The sequence below is a fragment of the Mustela putorius genome, unplaced genomic scaffold (genome assembly GCF_011764305.1).
Source record: "Mustela putorius furo isolate JIRA1106 unplaced genomic scaffold, ASM1176430v1.1 tig00000174_pilon_pilon_pilon, whole genome shotgun sequence".
In the NCBI taxonomy this organism is placed as follows: domain Eukaryota; kingdom Metazoa; phylum Chordata; class Mammalia; order Carnivora; family Mustelidae; genus Mustela; species Mustela putorius.
The window spans coordinates 43,145,105-43,169,072 of record NW_025421304.1 but is presented as its reverse complement, the minus strand read 5'-3'; the positions used below and the strand labels follow the sequence as shown (position 1 = coordinate 43,169,072).

At 68.6% G+C, this 23,968-nt stretch overlaps 1 protein-coding gene across 1 annotated transcript in view; it reads right to left on the bottom strand.

Moving 5' to 3' along the window:
- Positions 1-1,237: 1,237 nt before the first annotated feature.
- ZNF469 (zinc finger protein 469) overlaps positions 1,238-23,968 on the bottom strand; it is a 38,757-nt gene continuing 16,026 nt past the window's right edge. The window contains exons 2-3 of the mRNA XM_045076581.1: positions 15,823-15,889; positions 1,238-14,017 (exon numbers count right to left, since the gene is read on the bottom strand). Of these exons, the coding sequence (XP_044932516.1) occupies positions 2,628-13,934 (11,307 nt within the window). The 5' untranslated portion in view covers positions 13,935-14,017; positions 15,823-15,889 and the 3' untranslated portion in view covers positions 1,238-2,627. The remainder of the gene's footprint in view (positions 14,018-15,822; positions 15,890-23,968) is intronic.

Here is a 23,968-nt window from a genome sequence, read left to right as displayed (position 1 = left end):
AAGTCTGGGCGAGGTGGTGTGTTTGCCGTGTTTGGGGTCTGTGGGCCCCAGGGTCGGCCCGGGTGACGCTGTACAGTACGTGTGTGTCTCTGAGCCTGTCGATGAGGTCGGGGTGCCTGCGTGCTGTCCCGTTGGCTTGTGGGAGCTGGCGGGCACTGTGCCCTTGGGCCTCAGCAGCTGAGCCGCGGGCATCGCGGAGCCAGGCCAATGCTGCCACCTGCCGGCCAGGCAGGCACGGCCGCTCTGATTTGTGGTCTGGGGTGGGGCTTGCAACTTCCCTCCTTTTCCCAGGGGCTGAGATGCTGCTGGTTCCCCCTCTGCCCCAGGTGTGGTCGAACAGAGGTGCCCAGCACTGCGGACCCCACCGCGCCCCAGGGGTCTGCACCCCAAATCACCAGACGGCCATTGTCAAACACAGCTCAGACTCACCTCATCCCAACCAGAATCCAACCCTATGTCCCTCTGTGTCTCCCTTTCTGAGGCCCTGCTACAGAGACCTCCAAGGAGACCAAAGCCCCCAGCTCCCCACAGAATCGGTCGGGAAGCCCCCAAGGGCAACACACAGTAGGCATGTCCACATGAGAGGGGTGGCCCGGGCCCTGGGAGGGCTTGGCCTGAGCAGGAGCGCCTGGGAAGGCTGTTCCTGGCCGAGCAAGGTGAGCAGAGGTGGTGGGACCCCACGATGGCTTCACCTGTGCGTCCCCCTCCCCGGGAGTCCCCTCCCCTCCCCTGCACGTACCTTGGGGGGCGGCTCTGAGTGCCCCTCGCGCCCTAGGGTCAGAGGCAGGACAGCATGGCTGCCTGACTTTGGACAGCCCTGCTTGCTCTCTAGGCACACTTGTCCTGGACGCCGGGGTCTCCGAGACTTGTCCTGGACGCCGGGGTCTCCGAGGCGTGTCTTCAGCACACGGTGGGCCCCAGGGTCTGAGCCTGCGGCGGGTGCTCTCTCCCGCTTTGACCCTTCCAACCGCCTCTGCCGCCATCCCGAGACCCGGACTGAGCCGCGCTGGCAAGTTCCCGACACTCTGCCCGCCCCCCCCCCGGCTCCCATGCCCCAGGTCAGGTCCCCCGCCGCGTCCACGGGCCCGGAGGAGCTGGAGGGACTGCTTGGCTGCTCGGGTGCAGCTCTGCAGGGACAGAGGCGTCCACAGAAGCCAAGGCTCTCTGGGCCAGGCCCCGGGGCTCGCGTGGGGGGCGGGGGGGCAGGGGGGCGGCGAGAGGACAGACGGAGGCTCTCTGGGAAAATACTGAGGATATATTTGACAGGATGTGTTCACCATGATTCGCACAGAACAACCTCAGAGTCCCGTGTCTCATTCATCAGCAATAAAGGCGTTCTGAGCACACGCAGCACCTTTGAGAAAGTCAATTTGGGCCTATTTGGTCTCTTTCAAAATATCAAAATAAAAACTTTTGACACACACATTGCACCCAAGGTAAAAAAGTGAAAAAAAAAGAAAACACAACAACAACACAACAAACCAAAAGAACGACGCAAACCACAAACCTCAGAAATACCTAAGGACAGAAGGAAACCTCGCCCACCCTCCTGCCCCGTGGAAGACAGGACATGTGCGGCCACCCCTGGGTCATGTCAGTGCACGAGACGCCTCCAGGGTCAGGCCACAGGGCCATGCCCCGGCCTGCAGTGCCCCACTTGGCTGCTCCGACCGCGGACCGCCACCCTGGGGCTGGGGCCAGCCAGCGGCCGGGGGAGCTAGTGAAGGACTTGTCGGGGCCGCCGGTGTCCGTGGGCCTTCGTGCGCCTCCCCAGCTGGTCTCCCCGCCCAATGCTCCAGGTGAAACGCGCCAAGGAAGCCTGAATTCACATTACGACACAAAATAGCACCAGAAATTCAGAGTAAAATAGCTGATACTTGCAGCGGAGAGCTCCTTGTGGGAGGAAGTCTCTAGAAAGGCATCCGCAGAGGCCGGGGGCTGAGGAGGGAGAGCGGGCGGCGGGAGCTGGTTGGTGAGCAGCTTTTCTGTGTTCCTGACGGGAACTCGATCCCCAGGGGTCAAGGTGCGCTAGAGATCGGCGTTTCCGTGAGCAGCACGGACGGCCGCCGTCGCCACTCGGCGGCCAGAGAATCCTGGCGAGCCCTGGGAACCTGGGCCCCACGAACAGCTCTTCCAGGGGACAGCCCTGCCCCCACATGTGGCTTCTAAGCCCTCCAGCAACAGCAGCAAGACTAAGGGGACCTGCCGTGACCTGACTGCAGGTGGCCTCGGCTCACTTCCCTGCCAGATGACATGGGGAGGGGACGTGCAAACCGTTGGGTGAGTCGTCTGCGGAGTTCTGCGCCTGGGCAACGGGGCGCACAGGGTGGGGGGCGGGGTTGGCTCTCTCTTCGAGTTCTTGGTCCCGAGAAAAGAGCTACATGGTCTCCAAGGGGCTCACCCTCACCTTCCATCCAGAAAGGCACTGCTGTCCACCCAGGCCCCGCTCAGAGTATCACAGTCTCGGCCCTAAGGCCGGACGCCGAGTGCTTGTGCAAAGTCAGGCGGACCGCCACGCGGCCCCCGTCGGACGCCCTCAGAGGACTGAGGCCCATCAGCACAGATAGGAGCCCCCAGTGCTGGGCTGTTCCGAGCCCTGCTCCCAGGTACTCACTCACGGCCGTGAACTACTCTGGAGGGTCCTTCTTTAACGGGATCTTGAAGCTGGTCAGTCTCTGCCCGAAGAGCTGGCTGAGGAGGTTGTTCTGGGAGGCGGCGGTCCGGCAGGCACGGCGGTCGGCTGGTTCAGCACCGTGGACAGCTCTGTCCCTCTTCGGGGGTCTCTGCAGGGGTCTCCCCTGGGGGCAGGCTTTGCCCTGTCCCTCCTTGCTGCGTCTGCAGTCCCCATGGGTGTGTCCGGGGCCCGCCTGCCGTTGCTCTGACGGCTGGGGTGGCATCGGGCTGCTCTGGTTACTGGGCCTGGCCTTGGTGGGGAGCACACGGCTGGGCGTCGCCTGTTTTCGGGGGGCCCGGGGGGGCTTGTCAGGGACCAAGTGGGCTCTCCCCAAGCTCCCCACACTCTCACTCCTGCTTGGCCCTGGGGCCCGGCCCTTCCTCTTCTTCTCGCTGACCTCCCCATCCTCCCTGGTGTCCAGGCTCCCTCGGGAACCCTGGTCACCGGCTTCCCTTGGCCCCTTGGGAGAACTTTTGGCTCGAGGAGGGTGCTTGTCTGGGGCGGGGCCCTGGCCTGGGCAGCTGGGCTTGGCTGGGGTCGTGGCCGTCTCACTCTGGAGCTGCCCGCTGGCCGGCTGGGGCTGGCTGCCACCTGCCGTCTTGCTGCCGTGCCGTGGGCCTCCACTGCCCTGGGTGCTGGGGCTCGGCTTGGCTTTGAGGGTGGTAGGCTCAGTGCCATGGGTCAGCTCTGTGGGTGTCGGACTGGCCACGACCTTCTTCGGTGGAACTGGGAACCTGGGGGCTTTGCTGGGGGTGGGCATAGCCGACCTGTCCTTTGAGGAACTCCGGCCACCCCAAGGCTTGACCGCACTGCCCTTGTGGGAGGGACCCCCTGTACCTCCCTCGGGCACCGTGAGTCCTGTGGACACCTGCTTCTCCTTCTGGGGGAGGGACGGGGCTTCCAGGCAAAGGTCAGGGGTACTTGGGGTCCTGCGTTTCCCTGAGAATGGGCCAGTAGCCCTCTTTCCCTCTCCATCTTGGCCTCTGGCCCCTGGCCGCGGCACGGACCCCCCCAGCGGGAGAGCCTGCTGCAGAGGAGGCCCAGGGCTGCCCGGAGAAGCCTCACCTGCGGACCTCGCCGGGGCTCCGCCTGGCTTGCGGCCACCTTGGCCATCAGCGGAGGCCGCCGGGAAAGGAGACAGAGCCGGGGGCAGCGGCTCCTGGAGGTCAGAGGGCACGTCGCCCCCCGTCCCCGGGGGGCCCACGGGGTCCACAGGCCTCTCCGGGGTCCCGGGCTGCCCCTTGGTGGCGCCAGGGGCTGCTTCTGGGCAGGGCCGGAGCAGGGCTGGGAGCGACCCCTCGCTCCGGGGCGGGCTGCAGCCCCAGGACAGAGGCCCCCGCGCGCCGGGCCCCGCGGGGCTGCCGGGCGCGGCCACCCGGCGCCGCTTGCTGGGCAGCGCGCCCTCGCGGGCCGGCGCCTTGGGGCCGGGGGCGCCGGGCCTGCGCACGCGGCGGAAGGCGAAGGGCGGCTGCGCCCCGCCCCGGTGCTTGCGCATGTGCCGCTCGAACTGCTCCTTCCTGGCGAAGGTGTAGTTGCAGGCGCTGCACACGAGCGCCCGCCGGCCGCCGCGCGTGACGTGCGCACACAGCTCGCAGGCGTAGAGCGCCGTGTGCGGCAGCTCCAGCGGCCCCCGCGCGCCGTGCGCCCCGCCCAGGTGCGCGCGCAGCTGCTCGTGCTCGGGGTACACGCGCGGGCAGCGCGGGCACAGGTAGACGCGCTGCGGGCTGTGCACCGCCAGGTGGCGCTGCAGCTTGAAGGGCTTCGGGAAGCGCTTGCCGCAGTGGTGGCAGTCGCGCGAGGGGTCCTCGCAGGCCGGGGGCGCGCGGCCGGCCCGGGGCGGCGGGGAGCGGCCGGCGCGCGCCTGGGCAGAGCCGCGGGGAGCAGGGGGCTTCCCGCAGGCCGCGGGGCGGCTGCTGCCCGCCGAGGCCCCGTCCGGCGCCGGGGTGCGCTCGGGGTCGGGGCGGGCGGCCGCAGCCGGGGGGCTCGCGCTGTCCCTCGGCGACCCTCTCCCGGCCCCCGGCTGCGGCCCCGACGCCTCCCCGGGGCGCCCGTCGGCCGGGGAGCGCCCGCCCCCGCGGGGTCCGGACGCCTGCCCCGCGCCGCCGCCCGGGACGCGTGCGCCCCGCCGGCCGGCGCCCCAGTCCCCGAGGGCCCCCCGCGCCGGCCCCTTGCGGGCGAACCGCAGCGCGTGCTCCCGCAGGTGCTCGTTGTACATCCAGACGTCGGCGGCCGCGCGCCCGCACATGCCGCAGGCCCAGCGGCCCGGCCCGCTCTGCGCGTGCTTCTCCTGCAGGTGCGCCCGCAGCCGCTCGCGGGAGCCGAACCTGCGCGCCACGCACAGGTAGCAGGTGGGCGGCGGCGCGGGGCTGTGGGCCAGCTTGTGCAGGTCCAGCTCGCCCAGGCCGCGGAAGCGCTGGAAGCACACCTTGCACTTGTAGGACGCCCTGCTGGCCTTGGCCGGCCGGTCCCGGCCCGGCGCTGCCCCCGCCCCGGCGGCGCCCGGGCTCGGCGGCTCCGCGAAGTCTAAGGAGCCGGTGCTGAGGACACCCCCGGGGGCGTCCCGGGGCGTCAGGAAGCCCAGGTCCTGCTCGTCCAGCTTGGTGCGGAGCATCTCCAGGTCCACGGCGGCCCCGGGGGGCCCGCTGTCGTAGCGTTCCTGCTCCAGGTCGGGGGGCTCTGGGCTCAGCTCTCCTAGAGAAGAGGTCACCCCTTCAGCTGGGACCTGCAGGTCCAGGTCTCGCCAAGACGGCGGAACCATGTGCAGCTCGGGAATGTTCTCTGACCCGCGGTCCTCCGCAGAGTCCACCCCCGGGTCGGCCTCCAGGGCCCACAGGCTGGGGCTGGGGGCCCAGGGGTCAATGCCGGGCACCTTGCTGCTCAGGAAGCCCTCCAGCAGGAAGGACTCCGGCAGACCCGCGGCCTCGTCACCCCACGGGTCCTCGTGGGAGAGGCAGAGAGAGCCCGAGTCGCTGAGGTCCGTGGACAGGCGGGCCGAGCCCAGCGCGACGCAGCCCCCCACCTCGCGCAGGGGCTCGGGCGGGGGCGGGGCCTTCGGCTTCTTACAGCGCTTCCCGTAGACTCGGGGGTTCTTCTTCTGCGTCAAGCGGTCGCCCAGAGGGAAGAGCTGTGAAAAGGAGGCTTCGTCCTCAAACAGGCTCAGAGGGTCCCGGAGACCTGGGCTGGGGGCTCCTGGAGCTGCGCCCTCACATGCCTGGACGCTGACCTGCGCTTCTGGGTTGTGCAGGGGGCCCGGGGAGCAGCTGCTGCTGGCGCCTCCGGCAGATACATGTGTCTCCTGAGGGCCTGGGGGGCTGGAGGAGGGCCCAGGCCCCTCCCCTCCTCCTTGTCCCGATCCACTCTCCGCTGCTCTGCGGTGCCCTGCAGGTTCGGCCCCAGCTGCCCCCGCTGGCTCTTTGTGGACGTCCGATGTTCTGGCCTCCCTGGGCCCCCAGCAGCCCCTGGCCAGGGCTGCCTTCTGTCCCCTGGGCCTGTCCCCAGGCGGCGCCCACCCCACCCCCTCCACACGGGTCATCCAATCCTGGAGTGACCTCTGTGCAGGCGTCTCCTCCGGATCTGTGTCCATCGTGTTCTCCATCACCCCGGGCCAGCAGGCGTTGGCATCCGGCTCGGCCTGCACCGAGACGAGGCTGCCCGGAGGCCCCGGGGGACTGGCAGTTGCAGTGGATGGACCCTGGCGGCTTCTGCCAGAAATCACACCGGGACTGACCGGAGGACCGTTCGCCTCCCGGAACCTCCTGGCTCTTGGCTTTCTCCCCTTTCCCTGCAACTTCCCCTCCACATTGCTGGGGACATCCATGGGCGCCCTGCCCCGCCGCTGGCCGCTTCCTTTGTCTGCCTGTTTGGGACAGCGTTTGTCCCCCACCAGTGGGGCCTGCTTCCTGGGCTCTGCCGGCCTCCTGTCCTCTCCCGGCTCGCCCGGACCTGGGGGATGAGGTTCCCGGCTGGGGGAACAGCCCAGGGTGCTCCCCGCACTGAGTCCCCTGGCTGGCTGAGGACCTGACGCATCCTCAGGAGCCTCTGTACCCTGGTCAGGAGGCAGCCCAGTGGCACGGCCAGGGCCGTTCAGCACCTGGCTGGACTTCTCCTTCCCAGGTGCCCGGCGGCTCCTCTTTCCGGGGGGCTGGCATGCTGGGGGCTGGGGGCCGGGGGGGGCGGGGGGGCTCCTATGCAGCCCATGCTTCCGGGCTCTGTGGCGGCTCAGGCCCGGTCTGGAGCGGAAGGAGGCTGCACACACTTCACAGGTCACCGGCCGCCCGCTGGAGGTTCCGTCCTCCTGGGGGGCATTTTCTGTGGACACAGCCTTCTGTCTGCTGCCCTGTGGACTCTGGGGAGTGCAGTGAACGGTTCTGAGGCTCTGGGGAGAGCTAGGTCTGGAGTCCTGGGCTGTGCTGCTGGGAGACGCGGTTCTGCCCCGGGGGATCTCCGGGGACGGGCAGAGGACGGCGAGGTCGCTGGTGTCCGCTCCGGGGGCCGTCATGGCGCTAGAGCAGTCAGCCCCCGCCTCGCCTTCCTGGCAGGCACAGGACTCTGGCCCCGTGACCCCCCATGTGGAAGTGTTGGTGGGCACAGCAGTGACACCCTGGCCTTGCCTGTTGCCTGGGAGCTCTGGGGAGGCAGGGCCAGGGGGCCTCCTGCTGGGGCCGCGGTGGGGTGAGGCTCCCCAGCCGTGCGGGTCTGGATGGGCAACCCCAGGGCCTCTTTCTGCCCCTGTGCCATCTGCGGTGGCAACGTCAGGCCCGGCAGGGGTGCTCGTGGTGACTCTTGGGGAGTCGGGCCTCATGGGGGGAGAACTGGTGACACAGGCAGGAGAGCGCCTTGGCTTCTCCTTTCTGGAATCTTCTAGAGGTCCTGCCACGCTGCCTTCAGGGTGGTCCTGTCCCCAGGCCGGAGTGAAGACACGGATGCAGCCAGGCCGGCCCAAGGGAGGGTTCTGCGGGGGGCTGTGGTCCCCCAGGAGGGGGCGGTGGGCCAGGCTTTCCTTGAAGCCACAGGGGCTTGTCCTCGAAGATGGGGGAGTTGCCGCAGGTGGCCCAGCTCCGGCATCTGCGGCGGCCGGGCTGCAGTCAGCCCTTCCTGGAGGGGGCCCGGCAGGAGAAGGGGGTGGGAGGGGCTGCGGGCTGTCAGCATCCCCGCAGGCTGGAGGTGCTGGGAGCAGCCCCCCCAGCTCGCCTGAAGGTCCCCTGGGAGGGTCTTCCGGGGGCAGATGCTCCAGGCCGCAGGGAATGGGGGTGGCTGCAGAAGCGGGCCGGGGGACACAGGTGGTCAGCTCCCTGACGGCAGAAGCGGGGTTGTCCCCAGTGAGCAGCAGCTGCTTCTCCAGGCCCGGGCTGGCCGCCTTCTCGGAGGTCTGGGCTTCAGGCCCATTTCGGACGTGGGCCACTGCCAAGGCCGGAACCAAAGTTTCTGCATCACACGAGGTAGGGCTTTGGGGGGCCCAGGCCTCCTTCCGAAGGCCTAAGAGCTGGCTGTTTCCCTGGAGCTGTCCCCCTAGCTGGTCTGCCTCCCCGGCCAGGGCAGTCTCAGGACTGGCACTGACCGTGAAGAGGCTGTCCAGCCCCAGCAGATCCCCCCAGTTATCCGGCCGCTGTCTGCCTGCTTTGCCTCGGCCCTCGGGCTCCCCAGCCTGGCCGAGGAGGTCCAGGCGTCCGTCAGCCTCAGGTTGCAGCTGACGTCTGGCCGCTGCGGAGACGTCCTGGGGGGGGCTGCGGGCCATGTCCCCACCTTCCGCACTGTCCCCTTCCAGAGACCCAGGGCTTGGGGTACCAGCAGACGGGCGCCCCTGTGAGCCCAGGGCGTCTTCCTCACCCCCAGCCGCTCTGGCCACCAGGAGCTGCAGCTGACGGAGGGGGCTTGCGGCTGGGTCCTGGGGCCTCCTGCCAGGACCGGTGTTGGGCGCGCAGGTGGGACTCGGGGAGGCACCCACGGGCACAGACTCCTCATCACCCTTAAGGCCAGGGCCCCCCGCAGCAGAGTGGGGCGGGCCTGCTTGGCTCGCAGAGCATTCTTCGGGCGCATCGCCATGACCGGCATCACAGGACGGGGCGGCCCCCTGAGAGGCCGAGCTGGGCGCCAGGTGGGCTAGTGGGCGGCCAGATGCTTCCAGCTCGGGGGGGTCTCGGCGGGGCCCTCCTGCCTGTGTGCAGGGAAGGGGCGACAGGGCGTGGCTTGGGTGCATCTTGGCAGCCTCATTATTTTTGGGAAGTAAAGGCTCATGGCTTGGGCTACACCTTGCTAAGCAGCTCACATCCCGTGGAGACTTGAACAGCTCTCCAGGGCTGGGGCAAGAGACGTCTGCGTGGGCCCCGCAGTCCCCTTTGGCCTTTGGGAGGCCTGTCTCTAAGACCCCGGCTCTCTGTACTGCTTGGAAGCTGCGGTCGGCCCCACTGAGGCTTCTGGGGGCCCCAGAGGCCCCGTCTAGATGCACACAGGGGGAGAGGGCTGCTTCTCCTGGGTGGGGTGAGGGCCACTCCTCCTGGGGGCTCCCCAGGCCCCCTTCCGTGGTGGCCACTGCTGTTTCTGCCCTTTTTGGGTGTGGAGTCAACACCCCAAGGCCGGTGAGGTCGGCCTCGGAGAAGGTGTCCCTGGGGGGCGAGGCGGCCTGGTGGGTGGGCAGAGGGGCCCCTGTGCCGGCCTGCATTCTGCCCTCCTGCCCAGCTGCGCACGGCAGTTCTGGGGCCCCGGACACCCCTTTACTCTGCAGCTGAGTCTCCAATTCGGCGACCAGTCTTTTGATTTCTAGTTCATCTTCGGACAGGCTGCCCATAAAAGCGATGCCACATTCGCTGACCTTGCCAGGCAGAGGGGAAGGACTGGCAGCCTCTGCTGCTTCCCCGGGGCGTCTCCTACTGAAGGCCTTCTCCCCCAAGAGGTCGGGAAGGTGACCCACATGGCTGGCCAGCACTGGGGCCTCCTCCAGCAGGGACCAGCCCTTGTCGGGCAGAAGCAGAGAGTATGGTGGCTCTAACTGCGGTTTCCTTGGGGGAGGATCAGTGCACAGGGGCGGGGGGTCGGTGTCTCCACTTCCCTGCCGGCCACTGTAGGTGGGCGGGTCAAGCCCATCTGTAGGCAGCCCCGGGAAGAGCGGCGTGGACTCCAGGGTCAGCGGGGGTCCGGCTTTGCCGGGGCCCCCATGGATCGTGTAGGGTGGACTCCTTGGTGGTTTTGGCTCAAGGACACTGGTGTGCAAACCGTCTTGGGGCCGGCGTGCGCCGCTGGCAGCTGGAGAGTCCGGTGCTAAGGGCTTGGAGTAGAGGCCTTCTTGGAGACAGCCAGGCAGGTCTTTGGGTCCGAGGAACAATTTTCTGGGGGGACTGCTGTAGGGCTGGGCCCCCTTTCTGGCAAGTGGAACCCCCACTGGGTCTCTGTTAAGAAGAGCAGGGCCACAGCCAAGATCAGGAGTCTTCAAAAACAGGGCGCCAGATTCAAGGGCGGAGGTGTCGGCGGCATGAGCGACAGGCACCAGCAGCTCTCCTGATGGGTAGGGGTCCTCTCTGTCCTGGGAGGTGGGCGGCTCTGTGCCCTGGGCCGTGCCTGGCACACTCCCACGGGACAGCCGGGGGTCCCCTCTGCCTGGCTCCGGGGCTGGGGACTGGGGGCTTCCCTCCCCGCAGGAGGCTGGAGAAGAGCTTGGAGCCTCTCTGTGGAGTTCGGTGGCACCTGGCAGTCGCTCCTCAGGTCTGGGGTTCTTGGTCTCCGGGGGGGAGTCCAGGGCCGGACGGTTCTCCTCTGGGGCCCCGGCACTGGCCGGAACCTGCAGGAGATGCTTGGGGCCTCTCTCCTCGGGGCCTGGGCAAGGACTGCCTGGCTCCTTGGGGCTGGGGGGGGCCCTGACCTTTGCGGCTTCCTGCTTCCTGAGCGTCCTGGCTTTCTGCGGCCCTCTGTCCTCCTCAGGGCCCGGGGCCACATCGGCTTCCTTCTGCTTTGTGCCTCGGTGCCGCCGGCCACAGCCCTGGCGGGGCCGCCCTCGGAGGCAGGAGCCGTGCGGCTGTGACCCGTCCTCTTCCTCGGACTCGGAGGCACAGGTGAGCTCTCCGAAGCCCAGCTCAGCGCTGCTGGGCACCTGCCTCACCGGGGCCTGAGGGAGGCACCCGCCTGGGCCACGCCGCCGCGGCCGCCCCTGGGCCTTGTTCTTCTGCTGCACGATTTTGTGGATGAGCTCCTTGCTCCAGGTGCCGGCCCGGGGCTTCCTCCTCCTGGAGCCCTTCCCGGGGGACAGGCGGAGGCGTGGTGAGCTCCTAGTCTCCATGGGGAGGGCCCGGTGGCTGGGATCGGCGGGGCTCCTGGGGGCCTGGGTCCTGAGGTCCCGGGGTCGGGGTGGGGGTGCCTCCGCCACGTGGCCTTTCCTCCTCGGCCTCAGGCAAGTGGCTCTGGGGCCCTTCCGGCTATCGGTGGAGCTGGAGGGGTCCAGCCCTTTCTGGAACAACTTGAACCGCTTCCCTCTCCTCTGCTGGCTGCCTAGGCCAGCCCCACCTGCCTCGGTGGGCGCGGGGCCCAGGGAGCGGGTTTTGGGCCGGCTGCGGGCCGGGCAGCCCCCATTCCCAGGGCGGGGGACCTGGGGCTCCAGAGGGGCGGCCTCGCCCGGGAGCGGGTGCTGGGCTTTTTTCTCTGGCACGGCCCCCACCTTGGTCTTGGGGGGCTGCCCAGCACCAGGCCCTCTGGGGCCGGAAAGCTCCTCATCAGCGAAGACATCGATGAAGCTGCTGTCGATCTCGGGGTTGTCCGACTGGTACCCCAGGCCGTTGAGCGCCTCGGTGATGAGGCTGTCCAGCTTGGCGTCGTCCTCAGGGTCCAGGTCTGTGGCAGGGAGGGCGAAGGGGGCGGTGGCCAGGCTGGGCAGCAAGCTGGTCCTCAGGGGGTCCTCTTTGCCGTCAGCCCGGAGGTCCCCGCTGAGCAGTAAGGGGACCGTCTTGGTGTGGCTGAGCAGGCTCAGGTTCCCGCTGGCTGGCGCTTTGGGGGCGGCGGGGGGGCCAGGAGGGCCCGGGGGCTGCGGGGGGCCATCCTTGGCCCTGGCCAGCAGTGCGCGGCAGAACTGCCGGTGCCCCAGGAAGGCGGCCAGGCTGCTGTAGTTCTGGTCACACTGCCTGCAGGTGAGCAACACGTCCAGCTGGTCCAGACTCGCGCTGCTCAGGGGGAAGTGGTGGGCCGGGTAGGGGGGTGGCTCCTGGGGGAAGCCTTCCAGCCTGGCCTCCGGGCCTGAGCCTGAGAAGGGGGCCTCCTCTAAGCATTTGAAAGAGCCCTCAGGCCCCAGCCCCTCCGCGGGGAAAGGGAATTCTCCGATGGGCTCCGGCTGATAGTGCCTGGGCACGGCGTGTGGGGGCTCAGGGGACGGGTAGGGGCTGCTGGTCTCCGGGGGGCGAGCAGGGGTGTGGAAGAAGGTGGGGGGCCCGAGTGGGCCGGACACCTGGCTCTCCTCCGAGCTGGGGTTGGCCGGGCTGCTGGACAGCGGGGACAGCGAGGAGCAGGAGCTGCTGCTGGCCGTGTTGGTGGCCGGTGAGGGCAGCGGGGACCCACAGGGAGAGGCGCCCACGACTCGGGGAGGGGGCAGGCTGGGGGTTGCCCGGGGTGAGACCTGGGACTGGGCCACCCCAAAGAACAGGGATTGGGCTCCGGAGTCCTTCAGCCCGTTGTAGGCGAACAGGCCAGGGGAGCTGCCCCCGTGCTGACCTGGACTGTTTCTCAGGACTGCCAGCTTCTCCCCAGGCCCGGCGGTCTTGCCGGCAGCCCCCAGGGCTCCCTGGCTGCCGCCCTGCCACTCGGGGGCCCCTGCGGGGAAAGGCAGCTGGCTCAGCACCTCCATGCGCTGGGGGCCAGGCCCGGTGGCTGGGAGCACTTGGGGCCAGGGCAGTGGGGAGCTCTGGGGGAGGCCAAGGCGCTGGCCTAGGTTGGCCTGGCTTTTGAAGAAGGCATTCCCGGCAGGGGCTGGGGGTCCCAGGGGAGGTGTCGGGTAAGGGGCTGCGGCAGGGTCCCATAGCGGGGGCAGTCTGGTGGGCAGGGGCCCTGGGGTGGCCAGCTCTGTGTCTAGAGGCCCTGGGCTGGTCCCCACTCCGCTGGCCCCGGGCCTTCCATAGGGCTGCCCAGGAAAGTGCCTCTGGGACAGAGAGTTTGGGGGCCCCCTGGGGCTCCCCAGCCTGTCGTCCTGGGCCAAAGGCAGTCTCTCAGGCAGAGCTTTGGTCAGGCTCTTGTGCAAACTGTCTGGAAAGGTGGCCGGACTCTCTGAGAAAGGGCTGGGGGCCAGGGGAGCAGCACCAGGTTGTGGGGGAGCACAGCCGAGGTCACTGGGGGCGTCAAGGCTGGGCCGGCCCGGGTAGCAGGGTGGGGGCTGGGGCGTGGGCAGGGTGGGCAAGGGGCAGGCGGCGCCTGTGCCCACCGCGTCTTCTGGCCACGCTCCCCTGGGCGGGCAGAAGGCAAACACTAGCGCTCTTTCCCCGCACGTGGGCGGGGACCTGTCCCCGGGGAAGGGTTTTGGGCCAGGCCCGTGCAGTGCCCGGAGGGGGTACGGGAAGGAGGCCACCACGGGGCCGTCCCCTTCGGGAAAAGGCTCTGGCTTGGCAGCAGGGACCCCAAATCTAGCACCTGGGAAGCCGTTCCCAACAGCGGGAGGCCAGCTGTCGGCGCCCCCGGCCTGGAGTTCTGAGTAGGAGGCCGGCCGGCGGGCACTGGCACTGCTGCCCGAGGGGGGCCGGAGGGGCGGGGGCCCGGAGGTGGCCTTCTGTGAGGTATGGTTGCTGGAGGTAAAGCTGGAGGGGGTCTCCTGGAAGCACCTTTGGAAACTGAGCTCTTCTGGGGTCGGTGGGGCCTTTGCCTCTGGGGGCCCGGGGTCCTCGCCCTGTGGGCCCTCAGGAGTCTTGTCCAGAGTGTGTCTGACCCTTGGGCCAGAGATGCTCCGACTGTACAGCTGCTGGGGACTGCCGTCGGCCCTGCTGGCCTGCTGCGTGAGAGCCTGCACCGGGCTCCTCCCGGGGGTGCCCTGCGGGCTGCCCCCCCTCCCTGCGAGGCTGCTCAGGGACTCGGCTCTCAGGAGGGGCGCCTTGGGTTCCCCCTCCCTGGCCTGCCACAGCTGGGACTCTGGAGGCTCCCCTACCCAGGCCCTGCTGCCTGTGGCCTTGGTGGTCCTGCTGGCTGGGCCGCCGTCCTCGCTGGGGGGCTGGGAGGGCCCCCCCAGGCCACCAGCTGTTTGGCAGGGCTGCGGGTCTCGGGTCATGGCTGGGGGCAGTGCTTGGCGGGGCTGCTCCCCGGGCATGGCCCCTCCGTCTGGGCGCTACGAGGACGTGGTGGTCCAAGGGGGCCCCTGGGGAAGCCTGTTCTCATGGTCCTGAACGGAGCCTGCAAGGAAAGCACAGGGTGAGTCGGGGGGTTGCCGGGGCCACAGGGGAGCCTCTGCGCTCAGGGGAGGCTGGTGAGTCGGGGGTCGCCGGGGGCCACAGGGGAGCCCTGCGCTCAGGGGAGGCTTCCTTTTGGGAGGGAGAGGATCCAAGAAGAGCGCTGGCCACCCTCAAACCAGCCTTGCCAGGTGCTAGCTGGGCCACGAGTGGGAGGGCTGCATGGGCCACGCAAACTCCCAGACTGGACCCCCATGGCGGGGACGGGGGGCACCTGGGCGTCATTGGCATGGCCTGAGATAAACCCAGGGCTGAGCGGGGGACCGCCCAGGGAGGAGGACGGGGCCACCTTCGCATGCCTGGAGCTGTGGGAAGGGAGGGGGTGAGTCTGTCCCTGGCGCGGCTGGCCCTGCCCAGGGGGCCCACGGGTCAGCCCCCGCAGGGCGGGCCTGCGTGTGGATTTCTAGGCAGTGCCAGGCTCTGGGGGCACTCCCTCCCTGCGCGGACGCCTGCCCAGGGGCCGCCCCACGGAGGAGGGGCGTCGTGCCGAACTGGGGTACAAGAGCCCTCGCTCCCCTGGGAGGATGCCCCCCACATCCCATCACCCTCCTAAGTGGCAGCCTTACCCCCCCCCCCCAACCTGGCCTGCTGCCTGGGGCCCGTCCTCCACTCTCCTTTCTCTCTTGGGACCAGGAGACCTTAGAGCAAAGTCTCATGGGGGATGTTTGTCAAATGAATACGTGATGGTAACAGCAGCAGTGAGCTGTGGGCCGGGGCACTGGGCGCTTCCCGTCAGTTCCTCCTGTTCTCGCACTGGCTCCGGAGGCTGGAACTGTTAGGCCCAGCCCTGGCTGACGGGCAAGGAGCGGAGAAAGAGGCCTCACGGTGGGTGGCAGGCACTGGGTCCCTGGGATCCCCATGTGGCCCAGCGGTGACGCACAGTGTCCACAGGAGCTCAGGGCCAGGACCCCTGCAGAGCCCCCTGGGCTCCAGGGCAACATGGTCTGGGGAGGGGGCATTTCCACCCCAGCCCAGGCCCCGGGGACAGGGAGCCGGCGACTGGGCCCTGCCTGGGTCTGGGGTCTGACACATGGAGGCTCTCACGGCTGGGGAAAGGTCAGCTCTCACAACCTTGACCTTGTAGGGATGGTTCAGGGCGACTCCCCCTCGGGGTGGCCCTAAGGTTCAATGGTCACATAAGCTGGCTTGGTGCCTGGTACACCGGTGGGGGCGGCACTCCCCAGGGAGGGCTGGCTCTTCCCCGAGCCTCATGCCCCTCTGTGCCTTCCCAGGACACGGGACCTTTCTATAATATCCACAAGCCGCTCTGTACCTGCCTGTGTCCCAAGGGTCTTTTCTGTCCCAGACCCCAAGCCTGGCCTTCCCCAAGAGCAGCCCACTGCCACCTCCTCCGGGGAGCTTGCCCTGATGCCCAGCAGCCTGGCCATCACGTGTGACCTCAGCCCCTGCAAAGGCAGCGGGAGGGAGTCTGTGCTCAGCCCGAGTCCTGCTGCTCACGTCTAGTGGCCACATCGAGCTACGTGGCCAAGCCTGCTGGCAGAGGACAGGCTGGGGGATGGCAGCATCTCGGATGGGGAATCCCCCTGCCTCCCCAGAGCCCCAGAGGGAGGGGCCCTGACAGCACAGCGAAGTCCGGGGGAAGGTCTCTCGGGGAGGCAGCTGGAAGCCCCCATGGCTGGAGGTGGACGGGGCCGGCCAGGTGCTGTGGGGAGGTATTCAGGCTGGGGACAAGGACATCTCCGGCCCGAGAGGCGGCCTGGCCCTGTTCCGGTATCCTCGGCTACATACCTGGGGAGTCAGTCCATCAGCCGAGTCACTGTGCAGGTCCGTTTTCTGAGGAATGGGGGTTTCTCGGCTGCCGAGAGAATGGAAAACATGTCAGATGGCGTGCCCCCTCCCCACTGGAGGAGCCAGCCCCCCTCCCGGCGCCCTGCAGAGCCAGTGGGGCTGCCACGGGGGCCGCGGGGAGATGGGTGAGCTCCGGAGGCTTGTCCCTGGGGCCCCTGTCGGCCGCCCGCTTCCCCCCAGGTTTGATGATTATTTTACACTTCCCTCTGCTAGGAAGTGTGTGCACAGGGGACACACTCATGCGGTTCCCAAACCGGGGACAGCGCTTCGAGGTCTTCAGAGAGAAGCCTGGCGCCAAGCCTGGCCCCATGGGCCCCATGCCCCAGCCCTGCTGGGCGGGCAGCGGAGGCGGACTCCTGCGTTTCCGTCCAGAGTCTACCGATGCAAATACCAGCCAATACGGAGAGAGGCTGTCAAAGTGCGGGCACGACGGCTCTGAAGGTCGCCAGGAGTCCCTTCATTGCTCCTCGCTCCCAGCGCTGGAGCCCGATCCCTCTCCTTCAAGGTGGGCTGCGCACGGAGACCGGCCGCCGCGCCGGGGCTGGGGAGGGAGGGGAGGGTCCGGCTGTGGCACTCGGCTCACACGAGGCGTTAGCATCCCGCCCGCTGGCCGTCAGTCGCACCCCCCGCCCCCACGTGGGCAGGCCATGTGCGAGGCCCCAGGGCCCCACCCACAGCCACGTGAGCACCCACTGGGAAGCGGCGCCTCCAGGCCCGGTTGGGCCTCCAGACCAGCCTGCGGCCCGTGCCGACCTTCCAGCACAACCTCGGGGAGCCCAGGAGCCCGCCCTGCGGAGCCGCTCCTGGACTCCTGACCTGGGAACTGCGAGACACCGGTGGCGGCTACTTTAGCAGCGGCTTGCCCCCCACAGCAGACACTGCCTCTTCTAGCCGATGGGTCTGGGATGCCTCCTGAGGTCCCCGGCTTCGGTCTGAGGCTCGCGCCAGAGCAGGAAGGACGCCCCTCCCCCGCAGCCGGCAGGTGGGGCCCGCTGACCCCGTGTGGGGCCGTCCCTACCCTTGCCCGTTGATGGGGCAGATGTCTCTACGTTTGTGTGAGGCGTGTGCAAGGCCATTCTCGGCTCTGCCTCACGGGGTCTGCTCAGAGGTCAGCACGACAGAGGGAGGTGTGACCTGTCCGTCGCACAGCACGCGGCGAGGCAAAGGGACGAGAAGGCGGCCTGTGACTGTGCTCCCATGCCGGACACAGCGGCTCCGCACCGTGGGCCCCGCCCCAGGGACCCCTTCCCCTCCCGGGGGTGCCAAGCCTGTGGGCAGAGCTCAGCCACGCAGTCACCCTCTCGGCCCATGGCTCCTATAGGGGCTGGATGGACTGTGTCCGGGGCCTGGACGCTAGAGCAGGCTCGGGGCAACAGGTGTGCCCAGGGTCTCGGGTTCCCACCTCCGCCCAGGCTCCTGGCAAGGCCCCTCGCTGTGCCTGGGTGTGGGTTTCAGCGGGCCTGGGGCTCCTTTGAAGTCAATGCAATCCCTCCGATCCCAGGCCGCCCCAGGGAACCCCCGGGAGCAGGCACCTCCTCTTCCCGCAGAAACACTACCCGGCCCCCTCGTCCCGGGTAACCTGAGACTGAACGTGCCGCTGGCTCTGGCTGGGGTGTGGGGCGGTGGCTCCCGGCGGTCCTGCTGTAGGCTTGGACCTGGCCCTCCTGGGGCCGCCCTGCGACCCCTCGACCCCCTCATGGCGTCTGGCCTCTGTTCCGGCTCCTCCCCTGCCCCCAATCTGCCCTATGTCGCCGTGGCCTCTCTGTCTGCTCTCCTGACCTTTCGCTCCCCGGCTGCTCCGGAGACGCCCGCCCCACCTAGGACGCTTCACCTGCTTCATTCCTGCCTTCCTGATTCCCACACACCTGCATGGGGAGGGTGTGCGACGGGCCCACCGGGCCAGCCTGGGCCTCTCTGGGACCGTCTGTGTCCTGACCTCAGGGGGTTCCTGACGCCCCATGATTCGTGCAAAAACCAGCATGCGGTGGGCCCCTGTGGATGGGGGCACTTCCTAGGTCCTCTCTGTCTGCCTCTTCCGAGAAGCCCTCCCACTTGCATGGGTATCCACCAGGGTGATACTGGTCAGGCGATCACTGAGGGTGTCCCCCTGCGGTCACGGCAGACCGTGTTCCCACGTCCTGGGCTGGCCTGTGCAGTCAGAGCCTGGTGCCCCGGCCTGTCTCCCAGCTGTGGGGCTGTGCCCGAGCATGAGACCCTCCCCGCTCAGGAACTCCTCAGCCCCCCAGCCCAGCCCCCTACCCGAGGCACCTGCTGGGGTCCGGACCAGCCGGGGGTCAGGGGGTCAGGCGGGCCGGGACGAGCCCCACGAGGCCGCCCACCCAGGTTCAAGTGCTGTATGCCTTGCTCCCCGCCCCAGCCCTCCCCACCGCGCCCCCGCGGCCCCAGAGAACCCGCCCCAGGACGTGGCCCCGCGGTGGGCTGCTCTCCTCACGCCGCCCTGCCCTGAACTACAGACGGGACGCTGAGGCACGTGAGGGGTCTCTCTCCCAGCTGGGGCAGCCGACGGAGGCAGAAGCCTGCGCGGACGTGGGAGCAGGGCCGGGACGGAACACGCGGGGTGTCAGGGTAGGAGGCAGGGCCGGTGAGGGCGTGCAGGACCCGACAGGTGGGGAAGGGCCTCAGCACTGCGGCCGGGTCAGGACCTCCTGGCTGGGAGGTGCCCTGACACCTGGTTCCCCGTCCTGCGTCTGGCAGCCTGCCCCCACCACCGGCCCTGCTGCTGGCCTCCCCAGCGTGCACCCCTCCTGGCCGCCCCCCGGGGGCAGGGGAGCGTGCAGGGGGGCCTGGTGCCAGCTCTGCGGGGCGGGGCCAGCGGCTCCAGGGTCTCTGCTAGTGCATGGCCGGGCAGAGCCATGTCCCCACGCACCCCCACGCCAAGGCTGCGGCACGCAGTGCCCCCTCGCTCGCTCTCCGTTCCTGCTGCAGCCACCCCGGCCCTGACCGGCATGTCCCCGCATGGGCCCTGGATCCTTGGGGAGCTGAGTGCTGTGGCCCGAGCCACGCGGGGCTCCCAGTCACCAGCCGGGTGCTCTGGGCGCTGTGGCGTGGCTCCTGGCGACATTCCTTCTACCGACACTCTCCTGCCCCTGCCCTTCAAACGCTGCCGCTTTGCTTAAAAACTATCTGTTACCCGAGCGCGCAGATAATCCCGTGCCGGTGCCACGGTATCTCGGCTGTGGGCCGCGGCAGCGCTTACGAGCGCCCTGCCAATTATCGGCTGCGTTCATCTTAATTACTCGGGGGAAAGTGGAGGCAGGCGTTGCACGGGGCCGGGAAGCGTGTTTGTCTGCCTTATCGGGGCGCACATTTGAGATCCTTGAACAGGAGGGAGAGAAGAGGAGCATGTGGGAGAAGGCGATGTCTTCAAGCATGACAGGGAGGGGCCGGCGTGGCGGCGGGGGTCCTGCCTCGGGACGGGGCCATTGCCCACCCCGCGGCCCAGACAGGCCCCTCGCCCAAGTGCAAACACACTCCCGCAGCAGCTCCTCGCTTCCCAGACTTCGGGGGTCAGCCGGCCAGCCAGGGCCCCCAGGCCAGACGGAGCCTGGTGACCGCACCTGGTGACCGCGCGGGATCCCTGCACCGCCTGCAGCTGCGGCGGCCCATCCCAGACCCCACACGCCCTCCCCTGGGCGAGGCTGCAGATCTGATCCCCAGGGAGCTAGGAGCCCTGGGATCCCCGGCAGGGATGGGCAGGGTCCGGCCAGCGTGTGACAGGGTTGCGCTGACTGTGGCTGGCTGTGGGAGCAGGGGGAGCACAGGAGGAGATGGACACGCATTGGAGAGTCCGAGTCCAGCCTGGCCCGGGGGAACTGTCCCCGAGCCCGAGTGGCCTGCCGGCACGTCCGACGGCCCGTGTGGTCTGGAACGCACTCGCTGGCTCAGCCAACCGCCTGGCATGCGGAGAGCCGCCAGGAATCAAAGGTGGGAGTCCCGGCCTGGTCACCGCTCTGGCCAGGGGCTGTCCCCGATGCCTGTGCTGACGGTGCCCTCTGGAACCCCGGGCACCAGCAGTCCTGGGTGGCTGGTGCCCGGCCAGCTCTCTAGGGACCTCACCTGCAAGACGGCAGTGACCACACCGTCCCATACAGGTTGGCCACGGAAGGGCCACAGAGGGAGACTGGCGACCGAAAGTAGGAGAGGTGTCAAGTCCTTTGAGGGCCACATGTGGGGTACCCAGGGGAGCGTCGCTGCGGGGATCCCTGTGCCTTCACGCCCGAGCTCCGGGTTCGGCGCCACATGCCCGAGAGGTCTGCGCACGGCACTGCCTAGATCTTTCTGCCCTCACCCCTCCACCGTCCCTGACACCTGCTTGCTCTCTGCCATGCTCCGCGTCCCCGCACACCGGGCAGGCTCCTGCCCTCGGCACCTACCCTGACCATTCTCTTCCCGGGATATGCCTCCTTTCCCTCCTCCCCTGGTCTAGTTGCAATGCCACCTCCTCCAGGAAGTCCTCCCTGACCATGGAGCTAGCATAGCTGCTACCTGCAGTCATTCTCTGGCCCTCCCCGGCTTGCTGATGCACTGCCCCGAACTCCACCGCAGGCAGCATGAGGGCTGGGGTCCAGCCTGTCCTGTGGCCGTGTGGGCTCAGCCCTACCCTCGGGGTCCAGCACAGGCTTCAGAGGACTTGGCTCTGCCCAGCCTTCTGCTGGCCTCTCTGGGTGCCTCAGTTTGTCCATCCGTGAGATGGGCCAGACGCTCCCCTCAGCACACGCATGCCCATGTGTGCCCACCCAGAAGCACGCACGCATGGGTACCCGTGCACACACGCCCGAACGTGTGAACAGTCCCCAGCACATGGACATACACGTGTGCAAACACACACATGCACGTCCTGTGGGCTCTCCCAGGCCGTGGAGGGGGCGTATGGTCTTCGGACTCTGGACCCCGTTCCCCTGGAGGAGGCAGCAGGCAGGGGTGCTGCCCGGGGCCCCTCCATCTCTGCCCTGGCCCCCGAGGGCAGGGACGTCTGGGGGCAAGGCTGATGCTCAGTTTGGGAGGTGCGTCCCGTACCACGAATGCCGACACCGGATGCAGCTAGTCCTGGCACAGGCTGGCGGCCCCCTGGCCTATTCCTTGGGACGTGCTCCTCCCTGGCTCAGAGGGACAAGGGACCGCAGGGGTGGTGACACCCAGGGTCTGCCATGCCGGGGTCGCCCTAGGATTCAAAGGCCCTAGCAAGCTGTCGGCCAAGCCGGGGGTGTGTGCAGCAAGTGTCTGCTGTCCTAAAGCCGAGAGGAGCTCCCCCAGGGCAGTGGCTCGTGAGGACTAAGGGCAGCAGCAGAACTCGGGGATCCAAGGAAACCAGTTTACGGCTAGCGGGCAAGGTGTCTTCTTCAGAGTGGGCTCGTGATCCTAGAACGAGGATCTCTGGGGCACCTAGCTTTCTGTGCTCACTTCAGCTGCACGCGGCTCTGAGCTCTGCCGCTCAGAGAGGGTGCGGGCTTGCTGGAGGCCACAGTGGCAGAGCCTGGGCTCCTGGGACCAGGGGCATCGAGGTCGTGGCCAGGGCAGCGCTCTAGCGATGCTTAAAACAGTTGTTAGTGTCCCTGCTCCTGGCCCCCCTGCCCCAGAGAAGGGAAGACACTGGTCTGGGTGCTGAGCTGGGTCTGAGGAAGGGCTGGCACTACCCGGTTTGGGTACCAGCTCTATCAACCCCATCCCCACCGGCCGGGAGGGAACGCGGCTAGAGGGACCGGGGTGGGGGGAAGCTGGGCGGTGGGGGTGGCTGGCCTTATCCTGGTGCCCTCTGTCCCCAGGGTGGACCCTGAACCCCATATGGTTGCAGACCCGAGGTCCCCGTGGGCTCTGTCGGGTGGACACCCACTCTCGGAGACCTGGCCCTCAGTCCCATCACTGCCCCAGTGCGGGGCAGGAACCTCAGTGCCTCCAGCCTCAGCCGGCCTTGGCCCCTTGGGCTCAGGGTCCCACTGGGAACGCTCGAAGCTGGATGTTCAAAGCTTCCGGTGGCTCTGATTGTCGGGAAAGCCTGTCGCCATCCTCCCCCAACAGCCCATCCGCTGGCGACAGTCCGTCCTTTGCCACCCCTTTCTCGGCCCCGCATGAAGCCCAGGGCGCACCGACCATGCCTTCGGGGAGTGAGAGGCTTCCCGACCTTTGATGCCGAGGGTGGGCAGAGGACCAGCACCCGAGGGAGGGAGGGTGGGGCCCAGAGCATGCCCCGGGAAGCTCGCAAGCGGTCACCCCCCACCCTGTGACCCCGACTGTGGCACAGAGATCAAGTTCTGCGAGAGGGCAGCAGAGCATCGCGGACCTGGAGCGAACGGGCCCCTGGGGGCCAGCCTGGCTGGGGCTGGGCTCGGCTCCTGCTCCCCTGGGGCTCGGGGTGAGGTGCCTTAGGCCGGTCTTCCCTGCTTCCAGCCAGCCTGGGGGAGCAGCCTTAGACCCATTTGACAGGTGAGGAAGCTGAGGCTGCAGGAGGAAAGAGAGCCGGCGGACAGCGGTGCCCCGACACCCCCCAGAGGCCGGGGAACCTTGTGACGCTGGGAAACTGAGCGAGACCCTGCCAGAAGCCCTCCTTCCCTCGCTTGCTGGGGCCGTGCGGATGGCGGGGTTTAACGAGCCGTCTCCCGCGCGACAAGACGCACGAGCTTCCGTGGAGGCCCGGTGGCGGCGTCGATACTCGCCCGTCAGGTTCCGGATCCCATCAGCCTCCTTGTTCAATTAAAAGGGATTATAGTTTCACTTCCCAAGGAGGAAAGGATTAGCACCGCGCCGGCGGGCAGCTGCTCGGAGGGGGGCCCTCAGCACGGGCCCTGTCGCGTGGGGTGACCCGCCGCGGCGTCCCGGCGGTGGGAGGACGCGGCACCGAGTGCTGAGCCGACCGAGCGCCGGGCGAGGCGTTCCCAGGCCGTCCGTCCTGGAGGCGCCGGCTGCCCCGTGGAATTGGGGAAGCAGCACGCAGCGCGTTCACACAAGTGGGAAACCGAGGCTCAGGTTTGGCGGACGGGCTCAAGGTCACAGGGCTCCCGTGAGGGAGGCCAGGGCTTGTGCCCAGCTCCAAGCTCCGTCTCCCTCTTGTCGCGTCCTGCCGCCCCAGAACGCGCTGCGGCCGCGCTCGTAGCGGGAGGCCGAACGGTTTGAATTCCCACCGCAGGCGGGTCCCGGGGAGGCCGGGAGGCCCCGGGGGCTGCTTCTGGCTCCGTCCCTGCGGGACCCCAGCACCGTTTGGAAAACCCTCTCCTGGTGGCAGGCCCCCAAGAGGTGGGGGGTTCACGTGCCTTCCCACATGGGGGTCCTAGCCCTAACGCAGGCTCCGTGCGTCCCGCGATGGCGCACGGCCCGGGCGAGGATGCCTGAGAGCCAGGGCGACCGCGTTAAGCCTCTCAGGCCTGCGCGGTGGTTCTGTCGCGCTCCCTGTGGCCCAGAGCAGAGACGCAGGCTCTGGGAGGGAAAGCGACTCAAGGCCACGGCTGGAAGGCGGGTTGGGGCCTCTAGCTCAGCAGCTGGGGCAGCGACCTTCCTCTCCCTGCTCTCCGTGGGGCTGTCTGGGGCCCGGGGCCAGCCAGCCCGCTGTCCTGCCGGGAAGTCTCCGCCGGTGTCTGGGCAGCCCCAGGTGGGGGGCCTGGCCGGGCTCTCCCTGGGCCCACCCGATCTGGCTGACCCCGGCCCTCCAAGCAGCCCTTTCCAGTGGGCAGGGAACCCCCACTCGGCGGGGGCGCTGAGCTGCGTGTCGGGGGAGCCTCTCCCTCTGATAAGCCTCAGGTCTGCCCTAGAAGCTGCCACCTGGACCCCTTTCCAGTCCCGGCTTTCGCGGCCCCACAGCCCCGCTGGGCTTCCGAGGCCGCGGAAATGAGCCCGTGTTCCCTCCTGCCGTCTCTTGTCAGCCGCTGGCTGGCCCAGGCTCTGTCCCCCTCTGCCCGCATTCTCGCCTGCGTGTGGCGGCAACACCCACTGTCGACTGGAGTGAGCTGTGTGGGTCATGGGAGCTTTGGGGCGGCACACCCCGAGGCTCCTGTGGACCGGGGTGGCCGGAAGAGGCCGGGCAGGGGCTTCCAGCCCCCAGCGCAGACCCATCCATCCTCTTGGGGACATGCAGGGC